The sequence below is a fragment of the Leopardus geoffroyi genome, chromosome E1, assembly GCF_018350155.1.
Source record: "Leopardus geoffroyi isolate Oge1 chromosome E1, O.geoffroyi_Oge1_pat1.0, whole genome shotgun sequence".
Classification (NCBI taxonomy): Eukaryota; Metazoa; Chordata; class Mammalia; order Carnivora; family Felidae; genus Leopardus; species Leopardus geoffroyi.
The window spans coordinates 56,295,091-56,310,094 of NC_059330.1; the positions used below are offsets into that span (position 1 = coordinate 56,295,091).

At 49.0% G+C, this 15,004-nt stretch overlaps 1 protein-coding gene across 5 annotated transcripts in view; it reads right to left on the minus strand.

Moving 5' to 3' along the window:
• QRICH2 (glutamine rich 2) overlaps window positions 1-13,677 on the minus strand; it is a 34,514-nt gene extending 20,837 nt beyond the window's left edge. For 2 of the 5 annotated variants that reach the window (XM_045489695.1, XM_045489694.1), the window contains exons 1-4: window positions 11,859-13,676; window positions 11,666-11,746; window positions 10,220-10,279; window positions 9,750-9,860 (exon numbers count right to left, since the gene is read on the minus strand). In XM_045489695.1, the coding sequence (XP_045345651.1) occupies window positions 9,750-9,860; window positions 10,220-10,279; window positions 11,666-11,746; window positions 11,859-12,353 (747 nt within the window). In that variant the 5' untranslated portion in view covers window positions 12,354-13,676. Of the gene's footprint in view, window positions 1-9,749; window positions 9,861-10,219; window positions 10,280-10,562; window positions 10,829-11,665; window positions 11,747-11,858 lie in introns of those variants that run through there. The other 3 variants (XM_045489698.1, XM_045489696.1, XM_045489697.1) reach the window with 3 other exon arrangements.
• Window positions 13,678-15,004: the final 1,327 nt, after the last annotated feature.

The following is a 15,004-nucleotide window of genomic DNA, read 5'->3' on the forward strand; positions in this document are numbered from 1 at the left end:
GCTGGCAAACAATGGCCACGGGCCAAATCCAGCCCATCATCTGTTTTGTTAATGATAGTTTATTGGGACACAGGCACACTGATTCATTTATGTATTGTTTATGGTTATTTTCACATAATAACAACAGTTGAGCAATTGTGACAAAGACTATATGACGCACAAAACCTAAAATATTTACTTGCCTCCTCTAGAAAAAGTTTGCTGACCCCAGAAATAAAAGCCCCTGGAAATATGCCATTGTAAAGTCCTTATACTATGTGAAAGTGGACTGTGATTAAGCTAAAGAGGTATAAATCTATAAACCCTAAAGCAACCACTAAAGTAACAAAGACTTGGAGCGCCTGGGTGGCTTAGTCAGTTGAGTGTCTGACTTAGGCTCAGGTCATGATCTCACAGTTCGTGAGCTGCTGTCAGTGCAGAGCCTGCTTTGGATCCTCTGTCCCTCTCTGTCTCTCTGCCCCTCCCCCCACATGCTCTCAAAAAAATAAATAAAACATTAAAAAATAACATAAAATAACAAAGACTTATAGCTAATAAGCCAACAAAAGAGGTTACAAACAAAAACATTCAAATAATACAAAAGAAGAAGACAAAGAGGGAAAGAGGAACAAAAAGCAGATGGAAAGATAGAACACTAATAGCAGGATGATAACTCAATGCTAATTGTATCAGTAATCACACTAAATGTAAATGATCTAAACAGCCGGATTAAAAAGCAGAGATTGTCGGATTGGTTAAAAAAGCAAGACCAACTCCATGTCACTCGTAAGAAAAAAGCTTCATATAGAGAGACACAAATAGGTTAAAACAAAAAGAATGGGAGAAAGTACACCACACTCACACATGTATAAGAAAAAAAAAAAAGCTGGAATCACAGTATTAATATCAGACGAGGTAGATTTCAGAAAGAAAAATATTACTAGGGATAAAAAGGTGATTTCTTCATATAAGGAGATCAATTCATGAAGAGAGCATAACAATCCTAAATATTTTTTTTTTCAACGTTTATTTATTTTTGGGACAGAGAGAGACAGAGCATGAACGGGGGAGGGGCGGAGAGAGAGGGAGACACAGAATCGGAAACAGGCTCCAGGCTCTGAGCCATCAGCCCAGAGCCCGACGCGGGGCTCGAACTCCCGGACCGCGAGATCGTGACCTGGCTGAAGTCGGACGCTTAACCGACTGCGCCACCCAGGCGCCCCAAACAATCCTAAATATTTGTGCACCTAATAACAGAGCTTCAAAATATGTGACACAAAACCTGACAGAACTACTACAAGGAGATATGGATAAACCCACAATTATAGTCAGATATTTCACTACCTTTCCCTCAGTAATTGACAAGTAGGCAGAAAGTCAGCCAGGACACTGTCTTCATTTTCTGGAGCTGTTACAACAAACAGACTGGGTGCCTTGAACAACAGAAATTTGTTGTCTCACAGCTCTGGAGGCGAGGAGGTTGAGATCCAGGTGTGGCAGGGGTGGTTCCTTCTGAGGCTGTGAGGGAGAATCTGTTCCATGCTTTCTTCTAGCCTCTGGTGGCCTCAGGCATTCATTGATGGCTATCTTCTCCCAACCATGTCCGGACAATCATCTCTCTATATGTGTCTCTTTCTGTCCAAGTTTCCCCCTTTTATACAGACTCACTTATATTGGATTATGGCCCACCTTAATGACCTCATCTTCACTTGATCTTCTGCAAAGACCCCATTTCCAAATAAGGTCACATTTTACATTGCAGGGTTAGGACTTCAATACCTTTTGGAGGGGTGGGGGTGGGGAGACACAAAGTTTAACCCACCAGATACAGTAAACTTGAACAAAACTATAACCCATGTGACTTGACTGACATTTATAGGATACTTGCCCCGAGGATAGCAGAGGACACATTGTTCTCAAGTGCACACAAGCATTTACCAAGAGAGACCATGCTCTGGGCCATAAAATATACATCTAACAATTGAAAAGGATCCAGGTTGTACACATTATATTTTTTGACCACAATGGAATTGGAAATCAGTGACAGAAAGATCCCTGGAAAATCCCCAAATATTTAGAAACAAAATAAGACTGCTAAATAGATCATAGATGAAAGAAGAAATCAAAAGGGATATAGAAAGTATCTTGAACTGTATACTAGAATTTGTGGGCTGCTGCTAGAGCAATACTTAGGACATATTTATATAGCACTAAATGCCAATACTGAAATAGAAAAAAGTCTCAGCTTGCGCTTCAAGGAACCAGCAAAAGAAGAGCAGATTAAACCCAGAACAAACAGAAGAAAGGAAATGTTAAAGGTCTGAGCAGAAAGCAGAAAACAACAAAGAAAATCAATAAAATGAAAAAGCAAGCTATTTGGGTAAAGCAACGTAATTGATAAACCTCTAGACACACTGATGAGGAATAAGAGAAGACGTAAATTACCAACATCAGGAATGTCATCAAGGAAATGCAAATTAAAACAATACCACTACACAACTATGAGTATGGCCAAAATCTGGAACACTGACAACAGCAAATGCTGGCAAGGATACGGAGCAACAGAACTTCCCGTTCGTTGTTGGTAGGAATGCAAAATGGCACAGCCACTGTGGAAGACAGTTGGCGGTTTCTTACAAAACTAAACATATTCTTTCTATATCCCAGCAATCACGGTGCTTGGTATTTACCCAAAGGAGTTGAAAACTTATGTCCACACAAAAACCTGCACACAGATGCTTACAGCAATCTTATTTATAATTGCCAAAACTTGGAAGCAACCAAGATGCCCTTCAAGTAGGTGAATGGATAAACAAATTGTGGTCCAGCCCAGATAATGGAATATTACACAGCGCTAAAAAGAAATGAGCTATATCAAGTCATGAAAAGACATGGAGGGAACTTGGGGCGCTTGGGTGGCTCAGTGGATTGAGTGTCCGACTCTTGATTTCGGCTCAGGTCATGATCCCAGGGTTGTGGGATTGAGCCCTGCATTGGGCTCCATGCTGAGTGTGGAACCTGCTTAAGATTCTCTCTGCCTCCCTCTGCCCCTCCCCTGCTCATGCTCTGTCTCTCTCTCTCTGTGTCTCAAAAACAAGTAAACATTAAAAACAACAACAAAAAAAAACTATGGGCTTTGAGTGACATTATGAGCCCATGTAGGTTCACCAGTTGTAACAAATGTATGCTCTGCTGGGGGATGTTAGTGGGGGAGGCTATGCAGGTAGGTGTGGGCAGAAGGCAGATGGGAAATCTTTATACCTTCTTCTCAATTTCTTTCTTTCTTTTTTTTTTTTAAGCAGGCTCCACACCTAATGTGAGGTTTGAATTCACAATCCCGTGATGAAGAGTCACATGTTCCACTGGTGGAGTCAGCCAGGAGCCCTTATACCTTCCACTCAATTTTGCCGTGAACCTAAAACTCTACAAAGACAAAGTCTAGGGGTGCCTGGGTGGCTCAGTCGGTTAAGCATCCGACTTCAGCTCAGGTCATGATCTCCTAGTCCGTGAGTTCGAGTCCTGTGTCAGACTCTGTGCTGAGAGCTCAGAGCCTGGAGCCTGCTTCAGATCCTGTGTCTCCCTCTCTCTCTGCCCCTCCCCTGTTCATGCTCTCTGTCTCAAAAATAAATAAAAACATTAAAAAATTAAAAAAATAATAAAAAGATAAAGTCTATTTTTTTAAGTCAATTTTTAAACGTGGGGGAAAAACATGCCGTTCCATAAGCCCCACTACCCTCTTTCAGGCACATCTAATTCTGACCAGAGGCTGTGTTGTGATCCCCATGACTATCATTTTTTAGTCAGGATCCAAGTTCCCGTGATTATAATCTTTATTTTTTTCTCCTTGATTTTTTCTTTTAAGCAATCTCTACACCCATTGTGGGGCTCGAACTCACAACCCCAAGATCTAAGAATGGCATGCTCTACGGACTAAGCCAGCCAGGGGCCTCCACCTCCACCCCCTCCCCCCAACCCCCAGTGATAATCTTAAATGTCATTCGCAACTTGTTCCACATCGGTTGAGCAGCATCCGTAAAGCTGCAAAAACGCACAGCTCTCGGCAGGGGACCCTGGCCAGGGTGAGGCTGGCACCACCCAGTGTTAGTGTGTACTCCTTGGACCCTGGGAGACCTTAAAATCTTTGCGAAACAATTTCCTACTATTCGAATCACCTACAAGATCCCAGGAAGCACGAAAGATTTACAACGTCTTAGGGCCTCACCTTGGCAGAGCGCAATACTTCCCTCTGAGGTCAGGAGCCTCGCTGGTGGCACTTGATGGCCCACCTGCAATCCTAGCTCGGGAACTACTCGGTGAGGCCCCAAACCATTTAACAAAAACACCGGTTCAACGACCTGGACTCGTTTTCTCCTGCTGTCTCACAAATTGCCACAGACATAGACACCGAAAACGACACGAGTTTAGAGTTGATTATCTCACTGTTTCCATGGGTCATGAGTCTGGACATGTTTTATCTGTGTTCTCCATCAGGGCCCTCAGCCTGCAATCTAGGCCAAGCTGCGGCCTTATCTCAGGCTCAGCATTGTTGCCAGAACTCAGCTCCTCGTGCCCGGCTGTAGCTCTTAGCTCCTAGAGGCCACTCTCGATCCCAGCCACTCGGCCCCCTCCACAGGGGCCAGACTCGGGTTTCACTTTCTTGAGAAGGGTTCACCTGATTAGGTCAGGGCCACCCAATCCCTCCTGAGATTAACTCAAAGTCAGTGTATTAGCAGCCTAATTATGGGAGAGGTACCGAATCATATGCACAGGTTCTGCCCACACCCGAGGGGATTACACAGGTGTGCGCAGCAGAGGGCAGGAGTCTTGGCAACCATTTTAGGGTTCTGCCTGTCACCTAGAGAGGCCTACTGGAGTTAAAATCAATCACTACAAACAACAACAAACAAAAGAGGAAGAGAGGGAGGGAGGGAAGAAGGAAGGAAAGGAAAGGAAAGGAAAGGAAAGGAAAGGAAAGGAAAGGAAAGGAAAGGAAAGGAAAGGAAAGGAGGAAGGAAAGGAAGGAAGGAAGGGAGGGAGGGAGGGAAGGAGAAGAAAATTGCATGCAAAGATTTTGAAGGCAAATCTTAAAAGACACCCAATGTATTAATGTATTGCTCGTGTCAGAAAACCATTCCAGAACCAATTGCTGTGGACTTTGTGTCCGTCCAGGTTGCTGCCTGACATTCGGAAACAATATCGGAAAAGTTCAGCTAAACCTACAAGACTTAGACAATCATTCACGAACTGCCCTCAAGAGGAAGAAGGGGACTGTCTTAACCTGTTCCTGATGGCTGCCATTACAAACTACCCCACAACCTAGTGGCTTCAGAGAGCACAGATTTCTTATCGTACAGGTCGAAAGGGCAGAATTCCAAAGCTAGTTTCACTGGGCTGGAGTCAAGGTGACTGGCAGGTGCTGACTGTGCAGGCTGTCGCCTTCTCCAGCTTCTTAGACTTGCTGGCATTCCTTGGCTTGTGCCTGCATGGCTCCAATCTCTGCTTCTGTGGCCACATTTCCTTCCCCTCCTCGGTAGTAGAATCTTCTGCCTCCCTCTCATCAGGACCTTTGTGATCACACCACTGGGCCCACCCAGATGATCCAGAATAAGCCCCCATCTCAAAATCCTTAACTGCTTCACATCCACCAGGTCCCTTTTCCCACGTAAATCAATGCTATTCAGCTTGCCACAGTGCCTAAAACTAAAGCTACAGTTTGCAATCCTGGAAAAATGGATATAACGGTTATGGTGGGGGGATGGAATGGGGTTTTCGAAAAGTTGGTCGTTTTGGTTTTGGGGGCACCTGGGTGGCTCAGTTGGTTGGGCGACTAACTTCGACTCAGGTCACGATCTCGCGGTTTGTGAGTTCGAGCCCCGCGTCGGGCTCTGTGCTGACAGCTCAGAGCCTGGAGCCTGCTTCGGATTCTGTGCCTCCCCCTCTGTCTCTGCCCCTCCCCTGCTCTCACGCTCTGTGTCAATAATAAATAAATGTTAAAAAAAATCATTAAAAAAAAGAGAAAAGTTGGTCGTTTTTGTTACTGGCATCAGATGAGACCCACATCATAGCTGAGGATCACGGGAATTGAAAATAACGGGTGCCAGGCCTGACCTCCTAACATGAACCGTACTCCAGACTCCTCTCCTAGATTTCTAAGCAACAAACTGTAACTACTCACCCCCCCCCCCCCCAGCTGGGAAAATCTGGAAAACAGCCATCTGTTGCTCTGTCCCTTACACCCTGCGCCAAGTTCAAGGATCTTGGAGGCAGAGATGCCAGGTGCTCTATGTTAAGACAACTTATCAACTCTCACCTTCCAAGATGGTCAATACCATAGGACTTTCCTACCAAAGTGTATCTCGTGCCGGCTCTCCTCACTTCAGCAAGCCTAAGGTGGTGTCGTTTATGATGGACCATCAATTTACGTACCGGTAGAAAAAGGAAAATGCTGCCAATCAATTACAAAATACCATCAACTCAAAGACACAACCTGATTTCAGAGACGCTAAAATGTGTGTGTGTGTGTGGGGGGAATGTACATCTTGGAATCAATGGGTCTATTTTGAGTCAAAATACATTTCTTTTAAGCCCCTCCTTCCCTGTTAGCCTGTTAGGTTGTGATCCGAACGAGGAGGATGTAAGATGAACTCGTCTCTACACAGGATTCATCTAGCACTCCCTCCTGGACTGGGGCTTTCAGTCCTTCCTGCCTGAAATGAGATCTGCACCCCCAATCCACAGAACCTACCTACTATGTCCATGACGCCGAGACATTACGACATTTTAATTTCAGTTTCCCCGGGGATGTGCCATTTTGCCCAGGTAGATGAGAGCAGGGTCAGTCTTGTGAAGCCCTTCCTCACGATTGCTCCACTGTTCTTTGGGTCCTGAAGCAGAAGATATCTAAATGCTGATCACAACTTCACAGTTGTACTGGAATACAAGTTTTAATTTTTGCTTTCTACTGTTTAGAGGCCACAAAGCTTTGAAGAGAAATAGCCCTTGGACATGCTATTTCTGCAAGAGAACGTCTGTGCTCAAGGTCCATGGGCCTGGTAAAATGGTTGCTGAAAAATTCTTCCGTTGTTAAATGCCCGTCACAAAGGGATCTAGCTGGAAATTCAGATTCAATCAACACTGTGATGACAGGAAAGTGAGGAAGCTTTTTCCTCCCTTAACGAAAGTTTTGATTGGCGGGCTAGGGTAGGCTCTTCTTGGTTCTGACCCCTAATAGTAGGACAGGAGGAGGGAAGAAGGAGAAGCAGCAGAAGCAACATCATCATTCTTGGGTATATGTGAGAAATAAGGCCACTCACCCAATCAAAGGAGGGAGGCAGAGACTCTGAGCACAGTGAGGCGAGGTGTTGATCACCAAATCTTAATCAACGTCCTTGCAAGAGTGGGCATCTGACCGACGGGCATACTCTGGGCAGTTACAGCAGACAATTTATCTCCTAGCACGCAAGTCTCTCCCCTGGTTCCTCATTGGCTGAGTGCTACAGAGGTAAGTCCCTCCCCTGATTCCTCACTGGCTGAATACTACGGAGGTTACAGCCTTACCCGGAAGTCACCTATGCCCACGTAAGGCAAAAAGTAGTCTGACTGGAACAAATGTACATTCTTTGAGGTGACGCAGACTTCAGTTTTTTGGTGCATGCTCATTGCAAAGCCCACAAAAATAAGGCCTCGGATCAGAGACCGGAAGGGGGGTTGGGGAGAACCAGGAAGTGACGTGTCTAAAGGTTTGGGACTCCATTATGGCGGGGGGGGGGGGGGGGTTCATACATGTTCCAATAGATTGTAAACCTACTGTTAGCACAGCTTTTAACTGGTATTTCTGAAAACGAATCATCTCCCTTACTTCTTACGGTATACGAAGTTGTAAAGAACACCCTGTTGTCCATCAGAATACGCCTTTGGCTGGCACTGGGCTGTGTCCCCAAGTACATTCAACTCCTGGGACGGGCACCTTCCTCCTCAGTTCTGAGCTCCCATAACTGTAGCTGCTACGTGTGTGCTTGCAGCCTTCCTCCTCCAGATCAAAACACAACTCCTTTCCCATGTCTGGTTCCAGATATGATATTGACTCCTCTGTGCTGATCACCCCTGTACTCACCGTCCCACTGTGTGTCCTGACTCCCTACTTAGGACACAGGCAGATGCTGTGCCTCAGCATCGCCTCAGAGCTACCACCCATCGGCCAAAACACATAGTTGACCTTAACGATGCTGAGTTTTGGGGCGCCTGGGTAGCTCAGTCAGTTAAGCATCCAACTCTTGATTTTGGCTCAGGTCATGATCTCGCAGCTCATGGGTTTAAGCCCTGCATCGGACTCTGCGCTGATAGCATGGAGGCTGCTTGGGATTCTTTCTCCCTCTCTGCTTGCGCTCTCTTGAAAAAAACTTAAAAAAAAAACCACGCTGATTTTTGAAATCCTAATTTCATAAAGGGTCCCACCAACAGTGCAAGAAAGATGGGGCTCCGGCATGTCTGTCATGTTTTCTCAGCCTGACACAGGGACGCTCTCCACGTGTTCATTTTGGTCTGTGCGGCAGGTGGACTCGTCATTACCAGAACTTGTTCTCAAAGATGTTTTCATGTTTATAATTTATCCTCATTTGCTCCTGGGGTTGTTCACAACTACGAGCAACTGTCAAAACAGACACACTTTCTTACCTCCGGAGAAGCGAAAATGTCCAAAGGAGCTTATATTGTGCTTAGTTATAGGTCTGGCAGGTGTCTCCTATGGCACCTTGAGAAAATGCGTAGTTCACTTAAAACAGGATACTGGTACGTGCACAAAACCTTTGGCTTAAAACACACACACACACACACACACACCCCAAAAGCAGAGGCAACCTTTTTCTAGGCCATTCCTTTCGTTTGCAGGGTCCTCTTCCAACTCCTCTGAAGATGCACCCCCATTCAAAAAGCACCCACGTAATAGTGAACATGCCCCAGATGGCCACTTGGTGGCGCCAAAAGGTCCATTGTCTCCCTGGTTTGTGTGAGTAGTGGGGTGGGGGAGAGGGTGGTCCTTTCTGAGTAATCCAGAGGCACAAAGCCAGGAGAAGGGGAATGTCCAGACCAAAAGGGCAACTGATCCTCGTCCTTGAGGGCCATTTGAGAATACCCATTTTATTCAGGCGGAGACAGGGTGGGGATCTAAAAACGATTTGGTTATCCTGTGCACCGCCTTAGGACGGGCAGACGATTGCATGCACCCATGTGTCAAAATCATCAGCACAGGGCCCCCTAAAGACGTTTTATTTCCAAAGTTGGTCATCTTTGTCCACTAAGAGTGAAGGGACTCAGGCGTCTCAGAACAGACTGTAAAGGAACTTTGAAAAGCTACAAAAGCAAATCAAAACTATACTCAGGTACCATTTTCCATCCAACTGGGGAAAAAACGGGTACTGGAAGACAGGGCTGGTGGGAACTCAAGAAACAAGTTCTCTCCCACATTGTTGTTGGGGGGTTAAATTGGAAGCATTTCCGCAGAGAACTGTTTGGCAAAAATTAGCCAAATCACAAACCCACATTCCATTTCTGGGAATCTGCCTTGAGGGTATGTTTGCATGTGTGAAGGTCACATTGGAGCGTGGTTTGTTACAAGATAGGAAAAAAACCACATAAAACACCCATAATAGGAAACATGAAATTATGAACATCCACGTAACGGAATATTGTGCAGTAGTAAAAAGGGAGAGAGGTTCAGGGGAGCCCCACCCGAGACCACGGCCCAGGTCCCCCCCCCCCCCCCATTTGTTCACCGCTTGTGAGGCTCTCCAGCCATCAGTAATTGCTTGCTCTAGCTCCTCCCAGGTGACCATGGTGACTTCTTCTCCAACAGGCATCAAACTCAGCTTCCGGCCCACTAGATCCTGACAGTAATCGACAACAAGAAGACAGACAGACAGACACACACACACCCCTAGTTTAGTCCCTGAAAGCTTCAGGAACAGAACTGAGCTAACAGAACCATAGCCCTAGCCCTGAGGACAAGTCACTGTCCTTCATGTGACCAGTGAGTCTTGGGCAGCCAGTTTCCTGTCCCATGACGGCTCCTTGTGGGACACCCGGACAGGGATGGGAAGGATTTCCCCTCAATCCAGGGGCAGTGCCCAGAGGGCAGAGGGCATCATCGAACCCCAGAGGGACACAGACCTCTGGGGTGGGAGTCTAGACATCTTCCCCTGCTGCCTCCTTGAGGGCCCTTTGTCACAGAGCTTGCCCATATTACCAGGAATTTGTCCCGTTCTCTGATTATCTTCTCTAGTTCATCCATCCGTTGGAAGGCTTTCTGGAAGAAGAGTTCAGAGACTGAGGATCAAAACAGCTCCTCTTGTACCCCCCACCCCACGCACACACAAGGGAGAAGAACAAAGGAGGTGTGCTGATCTAGGAGGGGAGGAGGGTAGAGGTAGGGCTGGTTAAGTCAAGACTCCTCTTTTCCTTTCCAGCCAACTAGAGGAAGGGAAGTGGGGGGGGGGCACTGGAGGAGGGACTGGGGGACAGCAGGTCAAGAGCAAATGCTAGCACAGGAATGGAGCCTTGGGTCCCGGGATTCATTTCATCCTACCCACCAAGGAAACATCCCAGCCCTGCTGACTGAGGCTGATTAAGCCTCTCAAGGACAAAAATTATCAGGCACTTCCAGGGTGTCTGAACGTCTGTGTGGTTGAAAGAGAAAAGCACCCCAAAAGAGCCAAGACAAATTGCTAAAACTTAAGTTGCTCCATATGACTTCTGCAAACCTCCAGAATGTAGGAATCTCAAGGTAAAACAAGCCTTTAGTCTAAAAACAAAAACAAAAAACAAAACACCCTACCCCCCCCCCCCCAACACTACATTTCAACGTTTATTTATTTTTGGGACAGAGAGACAGAGCATGAACGGGGGAGGGGCAGAGAGAGAGGGAGACACAGAATCGGAAACAGGCTCCAGGCTCCGAGCCATCAGCCCAGAGCCCGATGCGGGGCTCGAACTCACGGACCGCGAGATCGTGACCTGGCTGAAGTCGGACGCTTAACCGACTGCGCCACCCAGGCGCCCCAGCCCAACACTACATTTCAAAAAGAAAAGCTTCCCAGAGTGAAAATGAGTCCCGCTGGGCGCTCAAGGCCTGGGACCCAAGGTAGAATGTGGTCACTGGCTCCCACCGCCTTCTTTGAGCTGTTCTGCGCCGCCCCCCCCCCCCCCCCCCCCCCCCCCGGCCTCGGTGGGAGAGGGGGAGGGGGGTGCTTCTTCCTAATTGCCCCTCCTCCTCCTTCCAGCTCCGAGCCCCTGGGTGGCCTCCTGAGGGCCTGAAATAAGAGCACTGCCTCGTGCTTCCCGTCCCTACAGTGCGTCTGAAAGTTCCACTTCCTTCTCCAAGTGCAGGAGCCGATGCCCGCGGCGGCTGTGTGACCACGGCGCTCTCTCCATCTCAGGCCCTCCTCTAGGACGGAGATTGGGCTTTCAACACCCACCATCTTACTTTATTCTTGTTTAAAGGAAATTGGCTCAAAGAATATTCTGAGTTGTCAGCTCCCCGCCCCCCCCCTCCCCCCATGCCCCACACTGGGCCCTCTCAGGATCCCTAGGTGTCTGAGAACTGGTGGTGGAGCGGCGAGGAAAAGCGCCGCGTGGGAAGGGGCGACTCATCCGCGAGGTGGGGGTCCCCACCTCCCTCACCAGGGGACCTCACCTCGGAATGCTCCTGCGCCTTTTCCTTGGCTTCTTTCAAGGCTTTCACATCTTCTGCGACATCGTGCAGCAGCACCGTGGCCTGCAAGGTCGAGAAGGGCCGCTCGGTGGTCTGGTGCCCCCACCGCGCGCCCGCGCCTCCCTGCTGGGGACCCCTCCGCTTGGGGAGAGGCCTGTTGGCCACCCGCGCTCACCTTGGTGACGCTGGCCCGCTCGCCGTCCTGCTCGCCGTCCTTCCCGATTTTCATCAATCCTCCTCGAGCCCTGTCCGGCAGCAGCACGGCCATCTCCTCCTCCAGCCAGTCCTGGGAGTCCACGGGCAGCCGGCCCACGGGATAAGTAAGGTGCTGCACGTGGCTCATGATGCCCTGCACCTGGCTTGTGACGGTCTTGAGCTGCTTGCTGAGGTCCTTCACCTGGCTCTCCAGCGCCGGCGGCCTGGCCGAGCTGCTGCGCGGCTTCTCTTTGGGCACAGCCAGCTGCGGGGCGCTGAGCACGGTCCGCGGGAGCTCCGAGGGCGACGGCGACTGGAAGTTGATGCGCACCTCCTGCAGGTTGAGGCTCCGGAGCATGGCCACGATGAGCGTGTGCAGGGCCGTGAAGTTGACGGCGCCCACCTCCGGGGTGCCGATGGCCAGGTCGGCCAGCTCCCGGAGGGAGACCGTGGCGGTCGCCGTCGCGGGCGGCATCGTGCGCCTTCTCAGCGGGGGTCCGCGCCCGCCACGTCCCCCTCACTGCCCGCCGCGCCCCTGGCGCTCTCCGGAGCACGAGTCACCGTCTGCAGCGCTCGGAAGACGGAGAGGAAGGGCCCGGCCGCCAGGCTTCCCACTCTTTGCTCCCAGGGACGGGCGCCCGCCTCCCCGGCGGGGTCCGGACGCCACCTGCCCTCCGCAGTCCGGTCTCCGCTCTCCCGTCTCCCAGCTCCCCGAGCTCGAGCCCTGGGCCGCCCTCCCCTCGCGCTGGGTCGCGGCCGGTGGACGTTTGGAACGGGAGGGACCGCCCCGTTCGCTGTCCAGTTGTGCACGCACGCCGCGCGGAGGGTTCTGCCAATGAACAGGCCCCGCCGAGCGCCTTGCGGGACCTCCCCGTACACGAAGCCACCCGCAAACTCGCAAGGGAGCCCATTCTAGTGGGGTCCGGGGAAGCCTTGGCCATATCCCCAGCACACCACTAACTGTTATCAGTGAATGCTCCTAAAGGGGCTTCGGGGCTGTGCCAAGGCATCGCTATCGGGAGCACAGCATTTGGGGGAGGGGGAGGCCTCCTAAGGCTCACCTAGATTCCAGCCGTCCCTTAACTGCCCCATTCGTTCACTCAGTCACTGGGAACAAAGATTTAAGAGACACCATGTGTGTCCTTAGCTTGTTCCATTATTCAGGGCAGTGGCACATGTCTAAGGGGTGCAGTCCTGAGACCTTGGCCTCTTGGAGACAGTTCCCATCTCACTGTGCTTCAGCAGAAAGGAGGGGAACTTGGGAGAGACCACTCACTACCCAGGCAGCTCTGACCAGCCACCACATGGCAGGCCTTTACTGTGCCACCCTGGCCTAGTTCATCTCAAAAACGACTCATCTGGTCAAACGCCAGCATTTCAGCTCATTACGAGGCAGGATTAGACAGGACTAGAGGAATTTGGTGCTCTTGGCAATTGGGGCTCGACTTCCCCATACCAGAGTCTTCCAGAAAACAGAAAAATTCAATGTTTAGTATATTCAGGAAGGGAAAACCTGTGTATCTGTACTATTTGAACTACTTTTCAAATCCAGATTTTTAGTCTGAGCTGGTAAAATTTAATTGAAACCCTTCATGCATGCCCCCCACCCCCCAGCCCAAGTGTTCCCTGGGAGAGAGGTGAAACATCAGCCTATAACCTGCCAGGAAGGTTAACACCCAAACATTCTTCTTCATCGTCATAGTCCTAGCACTTGACACCCCGTAGGCCTTCATACGGTTGCTGACACCGTCAAAAGAACAAATTCTTGGGGCGCCTGGGTGGCTCAGTTGGTTAAGCAACTGACTTCTGCTCAGGATGTGGTCTCACAGCTCATGGGTTCGAGCCCCACATCAGGCTCTGTGCTCACAGCTCAGAGCCTGGAGCCTGCTTCGAATTCTGTTTCCCTCTCTCTCTGCCCCTCCCCACTTATACTCTGTCTCCCTCAAAAGTAAACATTAAAAATTAAAATATTTGGGGACGCCTGGGTGGCTCAGTTGGTTAAGCATCCAACTTTGGCTCAGGTCATGATCTCCTGGTTCATGAGTTGGAGCCCCGCATTGGGCTCTGTGCTGACACAGAGCTCAGAGCCTGGAGCCTGCTTCAGATTCTGTGTCTCCCCCTCTCTGCCCCTCCCCCACTCATGCTCTATCTCTCAAAAATAAACATTAAAAAAAATAATAAAAAGAAACAAATTCTTTGTGTACACCTGAGGCCAGATCACAAAGTTCAAGCCTTGCGATAGAGCATCCGCTGTCCTGGAGGGAGTAGAACGTGGGCTTCTCAATTCTAAGTTGGGTGATTTCCAGAAGGATGTTACCCCTTGCTCCTGCTACTACTACATTAGCTCTGGCCAGAGCGTCAGCTCCCCGGGTCCTCATGGTTTCATTTCAGATCCCTGAGACTTGGCATCATGCCAGTCACGTATCAGGACCCACTAAATGGCAACGGAAAGGGCGTGTATGAATATATTCTAATTCTAATCTGAGGAAATATATTCTAATGAATGCTTCTGCCAAATAAGTACATATAAACACAGGAAAATGAACATTCACTGGACATATAAATGGAATTTTGGGATTGAAAAGGACCTCCCTTAGCTGTTGGATCCAAACCTCCCTTTTTCCAACTGATGACAGAGGCCCAGAAAGGACTAGTCATCTGCCCGACATTATGAATAAGAACTGGTTTCCTGAGTAATAGTCTACGGTTCCTCCTCTACCATTTCACTATCTGATAATTAAGTTCTTGCTCAAAATTCCCCTACGTGGGACTCTCAACAGAAGGCGACATGTGTGCTGGAAAAAGCTAATGTGCTCAAAGTCTTGACTGTGGTTAGGGAATCTTTCAAGTCATTAGGAAAAGGGATAAAAATGTCAGGGAAACGTCCCTGCAGGGAAATACAATTGTACAACGAAGCAAATTATCTTACTGTCTCATAGGAACAGAACCAACAAGCAATTCCAGCTCGCTGCCCAAAAGACGCTGCCCCTTCCTGCTACATTCAGTCCTGCCCTGGATTAGACAGAAGGTTTAAAAGGTCTACCTGACATGTGTGCTATAACTAGAATTGTAATTTTATTATTTTTTTAAATGTTTATTTTGAGAGAGAGAGAGAGAGAGAGAGAG